Source organism: Haliotis rubra, unplaced genomic scaffold (genome assembly GCF_003918875.1).
Source record: "Haliotis rubra isolate DU_JTF1 unplaced genomic scaffold, ASM391887v1 Scf68, whole genome shotgun sequence".
NCBI lineage: Eukaryota > Metazoa > Mollusca > Gastropoda > Lepetellida > Haliotidae > Haliotis > Haliotis rubra.
This window is the reverse complement of record NW_025767390.1, coordinates 462,133-479,251: the sequence shown is the minus strand read 5'-3', so window position 1 is coordinate 479,251 and position 17,119 is coordinate 462,133. Positions and strand designations below refer to the sequence as shown.

At 40.0% G+C, this 17,119-nt stretch overlaps 2 protein-coding genes across 2 annotated transcripts; one reads left to right on the top strand and one right to left on the bottom strand.

Annotated features, from left to right (window-relative positions):
* Window positions 1–655: 655 nt before the first annotated feature.
* Window positions 656–2,994, top strand: LOC124258013. Its single transcript, XM_046692088.1, has 2 exons — window positions 656–1,198; window positions 2,950–2,994. Exons 1-2 carry the CDS (start codon window positions 656–658, stop codon window positions 2,992–2,994), a joined length of 588 nt encoding a protein of 195 aa, XP_046548044.1.
* Window positions 2,995–14,638: 11,644 nt separating this feature from the next.
* LOC124258012 (beta-1,3-galactosyltransferase 2-like) lies at window positions 14,639–15,738 on the bottom strand. Its single transcript, XM_046692087.1, has 2 exons — window positions 14,950–15,738; window positions 14,639–14,731 (listed from the first exon to the last, which is right to left on the bottom strand). Exons 1-2 carry the CDS (start codon window positions 15,736–15,738, stop codon window positions 14,639–14,641), a joined length of 882 nt encoding a protein of 293 aa, XP_046548043.1.
* Window positions 15,739–17,119: the final 1,381 nt, after the last annotated feature.

The following is a 17,119-nucleotide window of genomic DNA, read 5'->3' as shown; positions in this document are numbered from 1 at the left end:
TCCCCTGTGGTCAAGAAATGCAGGCTGATCATAACTCACCAGCTTGAAGCAGGGATAACCTTGGGAGACGTGACTGTCAGCTTGGCACTGCAATCCACATGTGATGTCCACCCCATGTGTGATGTCCACCCTGCGTGTGATGTCCAATCCATATAACATGTCCAACAGCATAATCTCACCTTGTGAATGGAACTCGCCAATATGACTTCAAATCATGATCTGGTCTGCTGGTTGATGATACCCTTCTAAGTTCCTAACATATCCTATGACCTGAATAGAGTTCATGAACACTACAATTTTTTAACATTAACAAAGAATGTGGATTTCAAGCATATTACTTCAGTTTCTTAATGATCTTAAAATAATATTTCACAACTAAAACCTCACCTCATTATTGCGGACAGTAAAGAGATCACAACACCTTAAGTGCATACAATACAGTTTAGTAAAAAAATATTTTAGTATATGCTTAGAAAAAGTACACTTTTTTCTTACATGTTTTTTTAATACTTTGTATGCCCTTGTTGGCGTTAAATATAACAATAATTTGTGGTTTAAAGGGCGACAAATATTGTTGGACTGTATACACATATCAATTATAGATAATTCCGACAAAACCCTTTCCACATCCACAATTACATCGTCCACGGTCACGATGGTAACACCACTGCGGTCAAGGGCTCTGAAAGTGTTTTTGCTGTTGGTCCTTACTCAAACAGTGGCAGTAGTACTGTTCACCTATCACACGTTTGTTGACTGGTCCTTCTTGAAGTCCAGGTTTAGAGAATTCCAATGGAACATGCCCCAAGATTTAGTAGAAACGTTCGGCAGGGTACCACAAAGACAAAGATACACTCTGACTCGCTATGCCACAGATCTCAACGCAGAGTTACTTCTAGAGAACAGGACCCTGTGTCCGTCTGACAGACAGCTGTCCATTTTGTTCATGGTCCACTCTGGCTTGACTAACTGGAAACGACGCGATACCATGAGAAGAATACTGGATCTCGGAAACAGTTCTCTGTTCACAAACTACTCGACACGTGTGCTCTTCTTGCTGGGGAGAACCACATATGCCCATGTGCAGGAAATGACGGTGATTCGAGACGAGTTTGCCAAGCATGGCGACATTTTACAGGGGAACTTTAAAGACAGCTACAGGAACTTAACTTACAAAGGAGCCATGGGAATCAAATGGGTGAGCCAGCATTGTGCCAATGTGAAATACGTCATCAAACTTGACGATGATGTATATGTAGATTTATACAACGTCTTTCATCGTATATACCACAACTATTCCAACCACTCGCGCTTGGTGTTGTGCAACGTGATGCCTGCGAACAGCGTGCCCCTAAATCGGCGAGGGCATTGGTCAGTGGAACAAAACATATTTCGTCATTACAAGTCCTTTCCGTGGTCATTTTGCAGTGGTTTTGCTGTGGTGTTGTCAGGAGCAATGCTGCCTTTATTACACAAGGCTGCTCAAATGGTGCCCTTTTTGTGGGTGGATGATGCATTTCTGTATGGGATACTCCGGAGTGGAATTGGCCACTATTCTGAAGCGTTCATAAAATTCAACTACTCTCAGCTTCACAAGATGAAGTTTGTGCAATGTTTTAACCAAACATCGTGCGACTATGTGTTTGGACTTGCCCCTCGTACGGTATCGGATACTTTACACTACATGCGGTATATGAACCTTAACAGAGGGTCAAACCTCAAACTGACACGGGATCTAATGTGGCACGTGGAACGATTAAATTTATTGACATGAATTTGATTAAAATATATTTATATGTGTCTATCAGTGGAATATTCTATTTGTCCTTGTGAACTGTCAGTTACCTCACAAAATCCCTGCCTTGGTGTGCAAGTCAACAGTTTTACTGTCTTATCAGTGCTATTACAATTTGGTTGTAAAGGTCTAAACACCAATGGTAAACCAACGCTGGACTGTGTCTCAACCTCGATCTGTGTCTTCGATGACACAATTCATAGTCACAACAAATGACATGTGAATGAATGAATGAATGAATGAATATAAATCAACAGCCATTACGATCATTTGAATTTGTCAAGATATGAAGAATACAAACTTCTTCGTAGCTATCCTATATGCCCATACACTGACAACTTTTGAGAAAATTAGAGCTTAATCTGTCTCCAAAGATGTCAAAGAGCGTCATGTAACCCTTGCACTGAATTTGCTTGATCAACGTTACATCATTCAAGACCTGAGCAAAACTTTATAAAGGTTATTGTCATGAGAAAATCAGTGGGCTCGAATGTTATGTACTTCAATGTCATGTGGATGCAATTGAAAAATGCACGACGCTGACAGACATTCTTACCAAAGAACTGCCAATGTCAATGCATTAATTCTGTTACCAACATCTCAAAGTCATTGTCACAAGAAGGGACGAAGGCCAAACGACACAATTCATTTGAAAGACTTGCCTCTGTTGCTGGACCCATTGGGACTGCACACAATTAAAACAAGACTTAACTGTGGGTCATTGGAAGAAATTTAACAACACCAGGAAATTTTGCTGATGGGCGGTCTACCGAAATTAAAGCCTCAGTATCTTTTTGAGGGTACTGTTCTTGATACAAATTCGAAACTTCTTGGCCAAACCAGAAACAAACAAAAAATTAGACAAAGACTGATGCCATAAATTTCAGGAAATGAGAACAATTTCCATTTTCCATACGAACACAATTTCATCCATGTCGTTCAATTTCAGGAGGTTGTCGCAGAACGTGGACTAGTCAGCTTACCATGTTAATCTCACTTCATGTCGCTTTCAAGACTCATTGTACTGCTACAAATCTGTCGGTCACATGATCACAGGTGCCTTCTCCATTATTGACAACCTTCATCGGCCATTGAAACATGGACCAAAATACCCTGAGCACAAAATTGGCATTATAAATTTATAATATTCATAGATGATAGATGAGAAGAGTAGAACCAAGAAGAAGAGGAACCTGTAGAATGTCTTTCAATGTTGGTTAAGTCGGAATAAACTTGGAATAAATCCCATATTGTCATAGCCAGTTGTCATGTAAAGTCTGGTTGCCTTGCTTGAAAAGTTTGTGATTGTTCCTAATGACAAGACCTCACATAACATAACCATGATATGTAAGCATCACAACATCAACTTTTGATTAAAGAGCTTGGTGACACATTAAATAATGCTAGTATGTTAACTGGGGAAGAAATCTGCCCAAACCATTCATCAGTACCATCAACTTTTGGCTTGACTCTAACACCTGAAGACATCGAAAGCATAGAAGAAAGGGGACCAAAATACATGTACTGTTGAACCCGTGAGGATCCAGGGTAGAATTGGTCTTCAGCAAACCATGCTTGTCGTAAGAGTCGTCTAACGGGATTGGGTGGTCAAACTCACTGACTTAGTTGACACATGGCATCGAATCCCAATTGCGTACATGCTCATGATGTTGATTGTTAGCTGGAATATTGCCGAGTGCTGTATTGAACAACATACAAACAAAACAACAATCTACAAGCGAAAGCTGCCAACTTTGTTTCACCTAACCTGGTTCGATGCTGGTATGGTGAACTCTTGCCTCGAAATTGATGGTTTCGGAACACTATTCAGAAATGACGTCAACGTAACTGGAGTGAGTGAGTTAATATTTAAAGTCACATTGGCAATATATCAATTTAAAAAACAATTTATACAATAAACCAGTCGACGATGGGCATTAACATACTAGAGTGTCACAGATATAAATATAAAACTAGCGTGTTAAACTAAAAGATGTTTATTACAGAAGACAATACAATATAAAACACAGGCTACAGATTGCCAATAACTGAAGGTAGATCACCCTACTAAGGACAATGGGGATTTACATTACTCTTGCTACCTGCATGGGCCACAGCTGGATTTACATCATCACTTCAGCTGTTGGCGAATTTTGTGCAATTTAGCCATAAATTATAACTACAAACATTGTACGATTAAAACTCTGGCAATGATCAACATACATTGAATGCCGTGGTCTTAAGTACCCTCACACACACACACACACACACACACACACACACACACACACACACACACACACACACACACACACACACACACACACACACACACACACACACACACACACACACACACACACACACACACACATGTACTCATTCCACCAAACTTAAAACAGTACATGATCTAAATTTATGAATCAAATCAGTCCCCTTTCAAAAAACAAGAATTAAATGAATACTTAAATAAAAAAAAGATCCTTTAAGGATGAAACTGTGAAATATCGATCCCTTGTGATGGCAAAAGTCAACTTAACAGGAACATCCTTCGGAGAAGAGGTGTTTATCTGTAAACCAGAGGTTGTGTGAGTAGTGTGTGTTATAGTGAGATACCCGTGAAGGTCCGGGTTAGAATATTGATCTTCAGTAATCCATGCTTGTCGTAAGAGGCGGGCCCTCTGACTTTGTTGACACGGTTCCCAATTACGCAGATCGATGCTTATGCTGTTGACCCCTGGATTGTCTGGTCCAGACTCGATTATTTACAGACCGCCGCCATATAGCTGGAATATTGCTTAGTGCGGCGTAAAACTAAACTCACTGATATAGTGAGGGAGACGTTGTGTTCTGATGATGTGAACTTACTGTCGGTTTCCTTACACTACTTTCATCAACCACGAGAATTCGGCATATATGTGCAGCCGACGTTAACAATATGTTAACTATATGTCATTCATAAACATGTGGATATGGCATGGCCTTGCTGTTAAATGCACCAAATCGTTTTTGCAATTACCAGAACACATGTGGTACCTACAGTCAGGATCTTACATGCAAGGCACAAGAGTATAGAACAATTGATATGTGTTACAGTCATGTCAAGGACGTTTTCAAACCATTCGAGCTCCACTCGGGATATCTGATCACAATTCAGTCTATTTAGCCCCTCCCACAAGCAAATTTAAGATCCCTTAAACTATTTTTAAGATCTGTGAAATAATGGATACCGCATTCTCTTGAGCAATAGAAAGGGTACGTTGATTTGTACTGCTAGGACGTGTGTGAGTTAAACTTTAACGTCACATCGGCATTATTTAGGCCATATTGTGACTGTGATAGTTGTACATTAATAAAATATAATGTTCGAGACGGAGCTTGACGAGCTGAGTGATGCCACTCATTATATAATAGATATTTACTCCTTTGACGAACCCCAAGATAGTTCTGACATCATGAGTATCATTATCAGAGCGCATCTGAACCGACGACCAGCGGATCCTGTAGCAGTTATGGGACGTAACTCTATACAACGGCTTGCAACGTTTAAGGCTACCTGGCCACTGCTTTCTATTATTACCAGGCCAAGCATACAAGTCACAGCTGAAACAACCCCCCTCAAAAAACCCCAACAACAACAACAACAACAACAACTAATTGTGAGTCAAGTTCATACTTTGTGTACTACTGAAACGCAATAAAAAAGAATGAACATGACAAGAAAATCAAACATAATAAATAACAAACTTTTTATTACCAGGTGAAGCTTACAAGTGAAAGCTGAAACAAACAACCAACTTTAACACAGTTAGTTTCATACCTTGTGCACTATTGAAACGCAGTAATATACAAATTGAACATGACAAGAACACCAAACAATATAATATAAAAACAAAACTATATATTACCAGCTCTCTCCAGTAGATGTTGCGCGGACACCAGATGGTCGTAAGAAGGACGAGGGATTACCAGACCGTCCTTTAGATAAGCATAAGTAAATTATAAATCCTTTCTTTGTGCAGAATATAAGTATCCTTTGATTCCCAGTTCCACGTCAGTCATCAAACTTTTCTCATTACAGCATTTAAATAAATAAATAAATCGTTACAGACAAAACAGTGACTTTAAACACTGTTGCGCCGTCGTAATATCGTGGTACATTCACCAATGTTACATAGAGAAAAGAAAAATGGGTTTTGAATGGGAAACAATGTTCTATTGTTAATCACTATACCTACCTCGGAGTAGTGTTTTCGCATACTATGAACATTAAAAGGGTGTGATAGATCTGAAATCACGTTCTGAGAAGGCTCTTATTAATGCTATGTCCGTTTCCCAGAATTTTTTGAATTTTAACCCCGAAAATATATTTTCGAATTTTTTTATTCACAAATCCAACCGATAATGCTTATGGGTCTGAATTTTGGGGATTTCAACGTCACGAATGTCTAGAGAAACTAGCTCTTTTAGCATGTAAAAGATTTTTAAATGTAGCTCAAGCAGTATCAAATTGTATGGTTTAAGGATAATGCGGTAGATAAACGAGATATATAAATTCACAAATCAGGTCCTAGATTTTCGAAGCTCTTTTAGAGCTAAGATAGTCGTAAGTGCCATACATTAACCTTAACTTACGACTATCTCAGCGCTAAGAGAGCTTCGAAAACCCAGGCCCTGATGTTTAAATATTGGTGAAAGATCCTGGGAATGCACGAACAAAGAATCCCCACACTAGCTTATAACATGCTTGTACATTTAGATGATAGAGGTAAGACAACATGGGCGTCTCATATTAGAAATCTTTTATTTTCTCATTGCTTTGAATTTGTGTGGCTAAATCAAACAGCTGCTTATATTAACATATTTCTTAAGCAATTTCAAGAACAATCTGTTAGCATGTATTATCAAGAATGACATTCCTGTCTAGACAATAGTTCAAGATATCAGTTGTATAGATCATATAAGAGCTTAATTCAACCAGAACTAATCTATCTGTATTGACATCCAAAAATATCAGACGCACATTTGTCAGTAAATAAAGGCAGACGATTTCCAATAGAGATAAGTTTAAGGATATGTCCATTATGTAGCTCGGCTATAAAAGATGAAATACACTTCGCTTTTCTATGCCCACATTAACCTGATTTAAGAAAACAATTTATTCCAAATAATTATCTGTTAAAATATGCTTCAACCGCCTTAGTTTCCATTTTATCCTCCAATAAAGAAAATGTAATACGTAATCTAGCGCTTCATGTAAAACACGACGTTATCCTTAGAATCAATATCTTTTCGGAAATGTAATTTGTTTTGGTTTGTGAAATGTCTGTAACATGTGTTGTATATATACTTGTATCACTCTTTATACGCCTATAATAGTACAATAAATATCTTTCACTTTGACATAGCGCGATCAGTGATTCAATGGTTGCTGCTTGTATTACGGCACCACCTGGTCTATTCTAACCTCATCCTTGAGCTTCTACATTATGTATATACAATATATAGATAATAATAATGCTATTTTTTGCGCCTAGAATTCAACACGATGCTGCTCTGTGGCGTTACATTATTACTCAGACAGAATTGTACTTTCAAACCGCTATTTCTATAGGTCCGTATATCCGCTTCTCAGGTGCCCATTTTGAACAGCTGGGTGGACTGACTGCAATGTGGACGAAGTGCCTTGCCCAGGGACACAACACAGTATGAGACCCAGGTCACAAATTTTGGTGTCTCCGTCGGGATTCGAACCCGGGCCTTTGGCGTGAGAGGCCAGCATGCTAACCACTCCACCACTGTGCTCCACAATATACGTATGTTTAAAAGCGCCAATAAATTTCAACAAACACAAAATGTGAATTCATTTTCAACGAACTTCCTAACTATTTTTCCTAACTAATAGGGTTTAATCGCTTCAAAGTTTCGTATGGCTTTTAAGATATGTTTGTCGTTTTTTCCATATTTGTAAAATGTCTTTCTTGTCGAGATGGGCAAATATAAGTTTACATGTTGAGGGCTTCTGAAAGCACCTCGATACATCTTCCTTCTCTTCCGTATAAAGACCATCACCAAGGTCGTGCAAACCCGTTACGAAACAACGGACCATTCCATATAAAGAAGACGTCATCTATCCAAAGTAACGGCATCGTTAAGGCTACCTTGTAAAGCACTGGGAGTATCTTCCCAGGTATAATGACGCCAAAACCACTACAATAATCCACAGGGAAGAATTGGTAGTGTCTGAAAACGTATTGGGGAACCTTCCATTTTCCCGTTCTCCTTATAATTCCGTACGGCATGTTCAATGCCCAACACAATATTCTGTTATCACCTTGGTATGGGTGGTACACGTGAGTAAACAAATTATGTAAATCAGTATATACGTCATCGTCGATCTTGATGACGTATTTGACGTTCCTGCAGTTTTGGCTGATCCATTTCACACCCATCACAGCTTTATACGCGAGGTTCTGGTAGCTGTCCAGAAACCGTCCTTGGACAATGTCTCCATTTTGGATGAATTCTTGATTGATACTATTCTGAATATTTGCGTCGTTCTTCTGTCCAAGGAGAAAAACATGTCGCACGGTATAATGTTCAAATCCTTTCCTCTTCTGGAATATTTTTCGAAGTATTTGCCGACGGTTGTAATGGCCTGCTGAGCTGTGGACAATGAATACAACGTCCACCTGTGAAACTCCGCGACACAGCAGCGTGTTCCCAAGAACCACGTCTAGCGATAGGTCGTCAATACTTTGTGATCGTTTATGCCGAGGTCCTTTTGTCATGTTGGTTATTATCATACCTATTAACGGGTCAGATATATGTTCACCTTCACAAGCCTCCCGTCTGTCTCTGTGAGATCCCAGTGTGGTTAAAACCACTATTACAACGCAAATGTGTAATGACAGTATGCACACAAAGCACCTGAAAACGAAGGTCGTGATAGACATCACACGTTAGATTACACGATAGATTAAACGTTAATGTACTTTCGTAAATATGATGCTTGTCCTTTGCAGCTTGAAGCGATCGAATCCGCATCCCTCCGTTTGAAATCCGTATGTCTGGTAACGTACCTTCATTCAGCACTGATCAAATGAATCCTTCTAGTCTCCGTCAGCACGTAGGTACGCGTATATGGAGTCTTCCATATTCAGAAAACAAATACCTTGTCACCAAATGCTCTCATCGTCACCAAGTCGCAAACTTCAAGCGTTGTAAGCATGTCTAGAATGCATAGTTTGAATTAGCTCTTTGTCGGACCAACGAATTGATCTCAGGGGATCAATGGTTTGGTTCAGAAACAAGGTTTGCATCATGTCGTGGTTTGTAAATAGATCAATTACATCCAGCACGCATGCTGTAGGCGGTGTAACAGCTTGATGGATGGAGGCTCATGCTTGCCTGAGATGTTTGTTAGAGACTTCTACACATATATAGATTAAGTGTGTAATCAGCATTCGAGACGCTGGTGAGTAAATTATGAAGGATACGACTTGATGGATAATAAATTCATATATATTGCATATCCGGGTTAGAATGGGTCTTGAGCAACCCATGCTTGTCCCACGAGGCGACTAACGGGATCGGATGGTCAGGCTCGCTGTTTTGGTTGACATGTCATCGTATCCCGACTGCGTAGATCGTTGCTCATGCTGTTGATCACTGGATTATCTGGTCCAGATTCGATTATTTACAGACCGCGGCCATATGGGTGGAATATTGCTGAGTGCGGCTTTAAACAACAAACCATCCAACAAATCTGAACTGATTTAAAAGACGACGGCACTTTGAATTGGCAAGACGTAGAGTTATGCACGACCGTAAACCATTGACAAGCACGACGTAGGGATGGATGCCTTGTCGCGACATAAAGCACGCCGTTATTGGTCGGCTTGTTAGGTAACACATTACCAGCAGTGAAGTGAAGGATCGTCCAAGACCATAAGACCGAGGAAGACCATGGCCTTGATGATCGAGTCTAAATTCATCCTGTAAGACACAATCCCAGAACGAGAGTGGGAATCCCACACCTACCATTACCATCAGATGGTGGCTGCGGGCTGCTGGCCTGAGGGACCATCGGCCGATCATACGTCACGTCCTCACAGGCAAGCACAGGCAAGAACGTCTGGCATGGTGCCGTTTCCGAGAAAACCGCAACATGGGTTCATTTGTCTCATGAAAGTGAGAATTTTTTTCTGCACATTAACGACAGCCGTTGTCCCATATGAGGTCAAGGCATATCACCAGGAGATGATCCATACAGCTGAATCCTTTGCTTAGTCATGGTTTGGCGTTGTGTTTCGTGTGACTGCAAAATGGACATCATTACAGTACCTGGTACACTCAATGGTCAACGTTCAACAGGAAGTATTGGATACTGCCGTCGTGCCACATTTTGATAACCATCCCCTCGCCAGTGGGGAGGATGGATGACAACGCTAGACTTCACTGTTGTCATGCCGTCAAAGACCATTTGCAGACCAACATCATCGAAACATTACCATGATACGCAAGAATATGAAACCCGCAGGGAACCCACTGGGTAATGGAAGAGTGAGTGAGTGAGTTACGATTTATCATCACATCGGCAATATTTCGGCCATATCGTATCTTTGAAAAAATACAAAATTCATAGTAAACGCAATTAAATTATAAAGTAAACTGTTGACGACAGACAGTAAAATAACTAGATTATCACTGATAGAGAATTAAAACTAGCATGTAACTGTAAGATTAAACAGATTTATGAACAATACATACTAGGGACCATAGGGACTTTTAGTACCCTTGCTACCTGCATGGACCCTAGCTGAATTTACACCATTCCCTCGGCGACTGGTGATATTAGACAATATAGCCATAAATTAGAATCACACATACTACGATTAAACTTGTGGTAAGAGGATATATACTTTGAATGTTTCGATACTTACATGCCCTGTCAGGAGGAGGGTATTGGAAGAGGAATCCAAAGCATGTGCAATACAATGTAGTATGATCGTAAAAATATGAGTGGGATTGAATAATGCGCATGAGCCAACCCCCAACTCCCAACCCCCCAAACAAACAAACAAACAAAAAACCAACAAAAACAAAACAACAAAACTAAACCAAACAAAAGGTAAAACATTACATTAAAAAATAATAATAAAAATAAAATACATGTACATAGCACAAAAAACCCAAAACAAACAAAAATAACAATAAAACAAAACAACATCAACAACCGTCAACAATCCCCACATGAAAATCAAATGTTTTTTTAATTTTTCAATTAGAACTGTTTTACAGAGGAACAAGAAGTTCTTGGGATTTATTCAAATACGAGAGCACGTGATCTGCCAGGCTATTAGAATCTCACCTTACTCTTTCTGTCACAGATGTCACTGGCGAATGCGTATCCAGTACGTTTAATATAGACCTATTGTTGGGTTATAGATTTGTCCTTACCACATATATAGTGGGCGCAACAGCTTGTGAGGCGTGTTAGTTTATACCGTGGAATTAAATTAGAGTTGAATGAGTTTCAGCGTGGGTAAAGTCAGTGCGCGATGTTTTCATCGGAAAAATGCACAAACTGTAAAAGAGGAAACAGAATTAAAATAAAACCATTTTGCCCCCCTTGCTGCCATCCAAAGTATGTGAAATGTTTGTAGTTCTCGCTGACATAGCCGCAGATAATGTAATCGTCATAAGTAAGTATCACTTCTTTCATTGTTTGATCAAGCACTTGGTATAAGTGACATCAAACTCGGCCACAAATATTGTATGCCTGTCTGAAAGCTTAACCGTAACCTAACACTGTCTTACAGCGACGTTTACGTGTACACGTTCACTGCATGCGGATACAGCATTTTGATAACGTATATGCATAAAGTTAGAAATTAAGTCATTAAAGTAAACCCTTATGTTCAACAGTGAGTATGTTTTACGCTGATTTTAGCATTATTCCAGCAATATTACGACGGGGGCACCAGAAATGCGCTTCACACATTTACCATCTGGGGAATCGAACCTGGTTCTTCGGCTTGACGAGCGAACGCTTTAACCGGCAGCCTACCCCATCGCCCCTTGAGTTCAAGACAAGTTGACACAACAAAAGCATTATTATTAGCCTGCTGACTGACGCCCCAAGCCAATAAAGCTTCATTATTGATCAGATAGACATAAATGTCAATCAGGTTGCAGTCTATTTATTCATGTCCATTCAAATGAAATATTTGCATATTCATTGCATGTATTGCCGAATCAGAATGCAACATGTTACATTCTAACGTCAACCAATTGTGTACGTCCTGCTCCTGTTAATATCATAATGTATAAAACTGTGTGCTGGTTTAACGACGGTCGACGTGGTAGGGACTTACGGACTTGGCCGCGTCATACCAAAAGACGTTAAAATGTGGTACTTGTTGGTCCCTGCCTGGCGCTCGGCATTATGGGTACAACAAGGACTGGTCGGCTCGGAGTCAGTATAATGTGTCTGAGTGGGGTATTCATGCTTCACTGCGGCATGGTATCTCAGTGGGCTAGCACTATAAAACCAGCTTAAGCCTGGGCTAGTACAAGCAGCCGCGCATCCACATACACAAGCATGCACGTCGTCATATGAGCGAAATATTCTCCAGCACGACGTTAAACCCAATTTCACCTCACCTCACCTCACGGACTTGGGACACTGTTACTTGGTCACCTTCTTGGTGGAGGTCTACCAGTGTCCGTTATATAAAGGCTCCAATGTCTCGTGTTCCCGTATGGCCAGTCTGTGACCGTGTTACGTCATTACTGCTTTAATAGCACATAGGCGACGTAACTAGTAATACGTAACAAAAGGTCAATTAATCAATGAAAAACTTTATTCGCAGTCACAGGTATTTGAGACACGAAGAAACGAAAAGGATTTAAATACCTTTTTTAAATTCTGATTTTATTTTTAACATTGTACAGCAATTTCCCTTACGTCATTCCTCAAACTCTATAGCTTTCGTTTCGCAACGGAGTGACCACGTATACAGTTACAGTATATACAGCTGTGCACCTATAGTCAGAGATTGACGACTATGTGTCCACAAAGAAAGCACATCTGAAGGAAATAATATGTAAATGCTGGACTTCCTCAAAGATGGCATCTGTGTAAAATGGGTAAGGTGATACCAGTGAACTGTTTCATATTTAGATCAATATACATCAATCTGTTTCATACTTAGATCAATGTATATCAGTCTGTTTCAAATTTAGATCAATATATATCAATATGTAAATGAGACCACAGCCGACGGGTATGGTCTCAGCTCTCCATTGAACACAATGGTTTTACTTACACAAATCTTCTATTAATATAATAATAATAATACCCACGCGTGTGTGTATGTGTGTGTATTATTATTACATTAAAAGAACGTTTGTGTCTGTAAAATCAGAAACCACATTACATCGGATACAGTCCGTTTGATTTCATTTGAGACCGATGAATTGCTCACTAACACAAAATCTAAATGCAACAAATCCAAATTTTGCACATTCACATGAAATTAACTCTGATGATTTGTCTCATAATTTTGGGCACCCGAATAAAAACGTTGTTCAACAAATGATTATTATTTTGTTGTCACGTATCTCTATGTTCATATGTGGGGACCACTTGCTGGTAGAACAGCCAGGGAATCAATAAACGTGTGTCGTGAAATTTCAATTTCACACGTTCAACTCGCTCACCTGACTGTTCTACCAGCAAATCCCCCCGCCCCCCTCTTAGTTATATATTGGTAATCATATAATCAGCAAACTACAGTGAAGTTAGCGTTAGTTATTTGCTGACTAATGTCTGGATATCCGTCACAACCATTTAGGTAGGACAGTGATAAATACAATTTCACTCGTATACCAATCTAAGGTCTGTGACAGATATATGCATACAAGTCATTACAAATACACTCATATTCAAAACATGACATATATACACCCAACATATATGTAGTTGCTAAAAGCAGCACAGTTCAATACGATCGTTGTAGTTTGCTTTCCTGTTCGCCAAAGCCAACTGAAGTTTACTGCAGGGTAAGCATGGTAAGTGCATATTCATGTATTTCTTGAACATTTATCATTAACACGTTTATTCTCAAACTATAAGTTTACTTTTAACACAACCCTATATTCGTGTTGTTCATCTAGATATCCGTGTCACGTGAGCCATCCTTTAAAATCATAAGGCAGTTCCGTCACCATTACCACATTCGTAATCGTCTTTTATTATTGAAAGTGTCCATTGCATTGACATATGCAATTCAAAGTCTGGAACTTGGGGCTCAGTGAACCATTCAACTGGGGCGATTTCTTTCTACATACAAACTAACAATAAATGTAATTGTTAAGTTATTCCGAGTATCCTTTACTATTCTAAGGTGAGGTGAGGTGAAGTTGGGTTTAACGTCGCGCTGGAGAATATTTCGCTCATATGACGACGTGCATGCTTGTGTATGTGGATGTGCGGCTGCTTGTACTAGCCCAGATTTAAGCTGGTTTTATAGTGCTAGTCCACTGAGATACCCTGCCGCAGTGAAGCATGAATACCCCACTCAGACACATTATACTGACCCCAAGTCGACCAGTCCTTGTTGTACCCATTAATGCCGAGCGCCAGACAGGGACCAACAAGTACCATATTTTAACGTCTTTTGGTATGACGCGGTCGGGGATCGAACCCGCGACCTTCCGCTCTCCGGGCGGACGCTCTAACCACTACACCACGGAGGCGGTACTATTCTAAGGAGTATATATTCCCTGAGCTTTGCCTCCATACGCCAAAAGTAACGTTGAGTTTCCCGTCATATCCTATGCATATTCAGGCTTCACAAAGTCATATGGCTTCACAAATTCATCTGTGTCCAGGCTAGGAACAGGTCCACTGAGAAACCTGTTGTCAGCCTGTGTATGGGAGTGTTAATCGTCATAGCGAAGGTTCATGCTGACAATGCATAACTGTACAGGATCACATCCACAAATCCTGTGTTTGATTTTTCAAGAACTTCTGTCGGAACTGCACAAGCCCATACAGATCCTCGATAAACGTACTGAATATGATAGGGCATGGTTCGGCATTTTTGAAACATTCCACAGCTTTTGATCCATTGATTGCGAAATACATGTTTGTTTTGGTGCTTGTTAGGGGGAAGATAGCGTAAGAAGGTCCGAGAAGTACCGTATATAAATACATCAGTAATCCAGAAGAATGGCGTCATCAAAGACGCCTTGTACAAGAGTGGTACCATATCGCCTTTCAATACCACTGCATATCCACTGCAGTATTTAACGGGGTAGTAAACGTAGTGTCTGTATGTATAATCGTCCAACATCCACTTGCCGTTCCTCATAACATTTGAATAGGTCATTCTGTTGCATATCACAGCATGGCGTGTCTCAAACTTCGGAAATAATGTGCAGAAAAAGTTGTTAATGTCGACATACACGTCATCGTCAATTTTGATGACGTAGTTCACATTTCTACAATGTCGGCTGATCCATTTGAATCCAAATACAGTTTTGTAGGTAAGGTTTCTGTAAGTATCAAGAAACTTGCCTTGGAGTATATCCCTGTGTTGTTTCGTCTCGATTCTGATGTCGTTTTGAGTGCGTCTTACAAATTTAACCGGCCATCCGATCAGAAACAGGACTCGTTTGGTGTGCTTCTTGCTGATGACGTCACTTGTGAACATATCTCTGATTACATCTCGCCTCTTCCGGTTCGATGGCTCTGTGATGACGACAAACAGTGCGTCAACTCTTGCAGCTGAAGAGCACAGATCACGATTCTGCCGAACAATTTTGAAATTTGGGTCGGATGATTGCCTTAAGGTTTTGGATTTCCTTTTAGGAGATGCGATGTAGATACGAGACAGATCATCTCCCCATAAGCTTTGTTGTCCATACACCATATTCAAAGTGTGGTCAGAGCGTTTATTAGCGAACCCAATCAACACCAGTGTGATGATCGTATGTATTATTGTAAAACAGGCCATGCAACGGAGGTGTTCGCAGGTCATGGTTGTTTTAAAAGAGTATGGAACTAACCGTTGGTCAGTTGGTTCTAGGTCATTCCAAAGTTTGTCGTTTGCCTGTGAGCTTAAATTTTATTATACACATCACTAGAGCAGTTAAAGGAAGAAGCTTTTCCCGATTCACAAGCCACTATTTGAACGTACAGGTCCACAGTGAAATGTCACAGTGAAATGCCACGAAACATAGTCACCAGTTGAAGGCCGTTTTACGTATTTACAGTGTTAACTATTAGCTTGAAATCATTTCGTATTATAGATCAAATATCATAGGACGCAGTCGATTTCTTTACAGGTAAGTCATAAGGGTGAGTTGTGTGAGTGAGTTGGGTTTAACACCGCTTTTAGCAATATTCCAGCGGGGATACCAGAAATGGGCTTCAAACATTGTACCCATGTGGTTAATCGAACCCGTGTCTTCGGCGTGACGAGCGAACACTTTAATCACTAGGATACCACACCGCCCCTATGCGATAAATGAGCCTTGTGGAGTGCTATAAAAGAATCCAAGCGTTCAGATGCTGGTGGTTTCAGTCTATGAATCGTGAGCCTCCTGCTTCTGTCCGCAGCCGTTTCTCTCGTAGACCAAAGAACTTCTCGAATCAGTTATGTAATGTTTAGAAGGTAAATACTCCCCTCATACTTGCAGTCATTATTATAAATTCTGTTGTGTCCTATAACTAAAGGTAGAGACCGTCGTTCAAAAGAGACATCCTTTCCAGCATCTTGTCCTGTCCTGTGACACCAACAGTCATACACGTCAGTACTCCTGAAAAAGAGACGGCTTCACTGTCAAAGATATTTAGGACATCACGAACTTAGACGATATGGAATGCCAGTTTGAGATACAAAGATTTCTTAAGCACTGTTTACATGAACACTTAGAAAGTACTGTTCAAAATAAAATTGAAACAAAATTATTGTTCAACAAATCTATAGGTTTATCGATGTAATACTTTATTTTTATTCATTTTCAAATGCACAACCTAAAACTAATATATTAGGAAAATGGTACAGTAGTAATTACAGATATGTTTGAGTGCGCTATGAGCTTATATATGTGGACTTCTTGTATAGGAAGTACGAATATGCTTGTCCCAAGAGCGATTTGGCGGCGTGGAGTTAAGAGCTGAAGTCTGGACCAAGCAAACCAGGGACTGATATTAAGAACAACACAATGACAGATCTGACATAGTCAGAGCGCTTAATTGATTCAATGGGAAAACTCACCGCAATGTGTAGCTATATAATTCAATGGGAA

Coding starts and splice junctions, on each gene's coding strand:
- LOC124258012 (XM_046692087.1), bottom strand. CDS start 15,738: ATGGTGTATGGACAACAAAGCTTATGGGGAGATGATCTGTCTCGTATC. Junction 14,732..14,949: donor ACAAGCACCAAAACAAACAT/GTATTTCGCAAT, acceptor TCCCATACACAG/GCTGACAACAGGTTTCTCAG.
- LOC124258013 (XM_046692088.1), top strand. CDS start 656: ATGGTAACACCACTGCGGTCAAGGGCTCTGAAAGTGTTTTTGCTGTTG. Junction 1,199..2,949: donor GAGCCATGGGAATCAAATGG/GTGAGCCAGCAT, acceptor TAATATTCATAG/ATGATAGATGAGAAGAGTAG.